This window comes from Sander vitreus, chromosome 18 (genome assembly GCF_031162955.1).
Source record: "Sander vitreus isolate 19-12246 chromosome 18, sanVit1, whole genome shotgun sequence".
Lineage (NCBI taxonomy): Eukaryota > Metazoa > Chordata > Actinopteri > Perciformes > Percidae > Sander > Sander vitreus.
The window spans coordinates 638,569-641,068 of NC_135872.1; the positions used below are offsets into that span (position 1 = coordinate 638,569).

At 49.5% G+C, this 2,500-nt stretch overlaps 1 protein-coding gene across 1 annotated transcript in view; it reads left to right on the forward strand.

Moving 5' to 3' along the window:
• The window catches only part of LOC144533413 (pleckstrin homology domain-containing family G member 3-like), a 57,322-nt gene that overhangs the window by 22,413 nt on the left and 32,409 nt on the right, over nucleotides 1-2,500 (forward strand). The window contains 3 exon segments of the mRNA XM_078274751.1: nucleotides 285-331; nucleotides 806-956; nucleotides 1,753-1,884. Of these exon segments, the coding sequence (XP_078130877.1) occupies nucleotides 285-331; nucleotides 806-956; nucleotides 1,753-1,884 (330 nt within the window).

Genomic DNA, 2,500 nt, shown 5'->3' on the forward strand with positions numbered 1-2,500 from the left:
TGGGCAGCGTAAAGTCATTCCACACATTGTAATCAAAACAATACACACAGGATTGTGTACTAATACAGGCTATGTTTATTAAATGAAGCCCAAAATATGTCGCCGACTAGAAAATCGCTAGTATCAGCTAGCGCTAGCTAACGTCAACGGTAGGTATCCGCTAGGTGGTGACTTGAAGTTGTAACTTACGGACTAAAAATCGTAAAAAAAACACAGCATTACAATCCAGTATAATCGCCACAACAAGTTCCTGTGAAACTGTGTCTGATTTTGTCTGTTTTCAGAGCGAGTACTTTGAGATCTACACGCAGTACTGCACCAACTACCCCAAGTGAGTCCTGCTTCCAGTTTCTGCATCAAACAGCTGTTGAAGCACACTTCCTGTTCACACCTTTGCTTCCTGTTGCAGTTCTGAGAGTTTTCATCGCTGTTTTAAACGTCTTTTGTCTTTAGAAGGTTTTATTGTTTATGTTCTTGATGCTATTTTTATCAGTTTGGTGTTTGTGTGTGTGTGTGTGTGTGTGTGTCTGTCTGTCTCTGTGTGTGTGTGTGTGTCTGTGTGTGTGTGTCTCTGTGTGTGTGTCTCTCTGTGTGTGTGTGTGTCTCTGTCTGTGTGTGTGTGGTCTCTGTGTTGTTGTTGTTGTTGTTGCAGTTCTGTGGCAGCGTTGACAGACTGTTGATGTTGTTGTTGTTGTTGTTTCTCAGTTCGGTGGCAGCGTTGACAGACTGTTGATGTTGTTGTTGTTGTTTCTCAGTTCGGTGGCAGCGTTGACAGACTGTTGATGTTGTTGTTGTTGTTTCTCAGTTCGGTGGCGGCGCTGACTGACTGCATGAGGAATAAATCTCTGGCCAAGTTTTTCCGGGAGCGTCAGGAGCTGTTGAAGCGTTCGCTGCCTCTGGGATCATACCTGCTGAAACCTGTTCAGAGGATCCTCAAATACCACCTGCTGCTCCAGGTAACCCCCCCAAAATACCACCTGCTGCTCCAGGTAACCCCCCCCAAAATACCACCTGCTGCTCCAGGTAACCCCCCCCCCTCAAATACCACCTGCTGCTCAGGTAACCCCCCCCCCAAAATACCACCTGCTGCTCCAGGTAACCCCCCAAAATACCACCTGCTGCTCCAGGTAACCCCCCCCCTCAAATACCACCTGCTGCTCCAGGTAACCCCCCCCCCACCTCTGTCTCTCTGTGTGTGTGTGTGTGTGCCCTCTGTGATACGCATGCGCGTGTGTGTGTGTGTGTCCCTCTATGTGTGTGTGTGTGTGTCTCTGTGTGTGTGTGTGTCGCTCGTGTGCTGTGTGTGTGTGTGTGTGTGTGTCTCTGTGTGTGTGTGTGTGTGTGTGTCGTGTCTGTGTGTGTGTGTGTGTCTCTGTGTGTGTGTGTGTGTGTGTGTCTCTGTGTGTGTGTGTGTGTGTGTGTCGTGTGTGTGTGTGTGTGTGTGTGTGTGTGTGTGTGTGTCTCGTGTGTGTGTGTCTCTGTGTGTGTGTGTGTGTGTGTGTGTGTGTCTCTGTGTGTGTGTGTGTGTGTGTGTGTGTGTCTGTGTGTGTGTGTGTGTGTGTGTGTGTCTCTGTGTGTGTGTGTGTGTGTGTGTGTGTGTGTGCATGTGTGTGTGTGTGTGTGTGTGTGTGTGTCTGTGTGTGTGTGTGTGTGTGTGTGTCTCTGTGTGTGTGTGTGTGTGTGTGTGTGTGTGTGTGTGTGTCTCTGTGTGTGTGTGTGTGTGTGTGTGTCTCTGTGTGTGTGTGTGTGTAGGAGATAGCGAAGCACTTTGACCACCAGCAGCAGGGCTATGATGTGGTGGAGGAGGCGATCATCACCATGACGACCGTGGCGTGGTACATCAACGACATGAAGAGGAAACACGAGCATGCCGTCAGACTGCAGGTTGGTCTCATACACACACACAGACACACACACACACACACACACACACACACACACACACACACACACACACACACACACACACACACACACACACACACACACACACACACACACACACGCGCACACAGACACACACACACACACACGCGCGAGCACACACACACACACACACACACACACACACACACACACACACACAGACACACACACAGACACACACAAACACACACAGACACACACACACTCTCACACACACACAGACACACGTGTACACAAACAAACACAGACACACGCGCACACAGAGACACACACACACACACACACACACACACACACACACAGACACACACACACACACACACACACACACACACACACACACACACACACACACACACACACAGACACACGTGTACACACACACACACACACACACGCGCACACACAGACACACACACACACACACACACACACACACACACAGACAAACAGACACACACGCGTACACAAACACACACAGACACACACACACACACACACACACACACACACAGACACACAGAGACACACACACAGACACACACACACACACACACACACACACACACACACA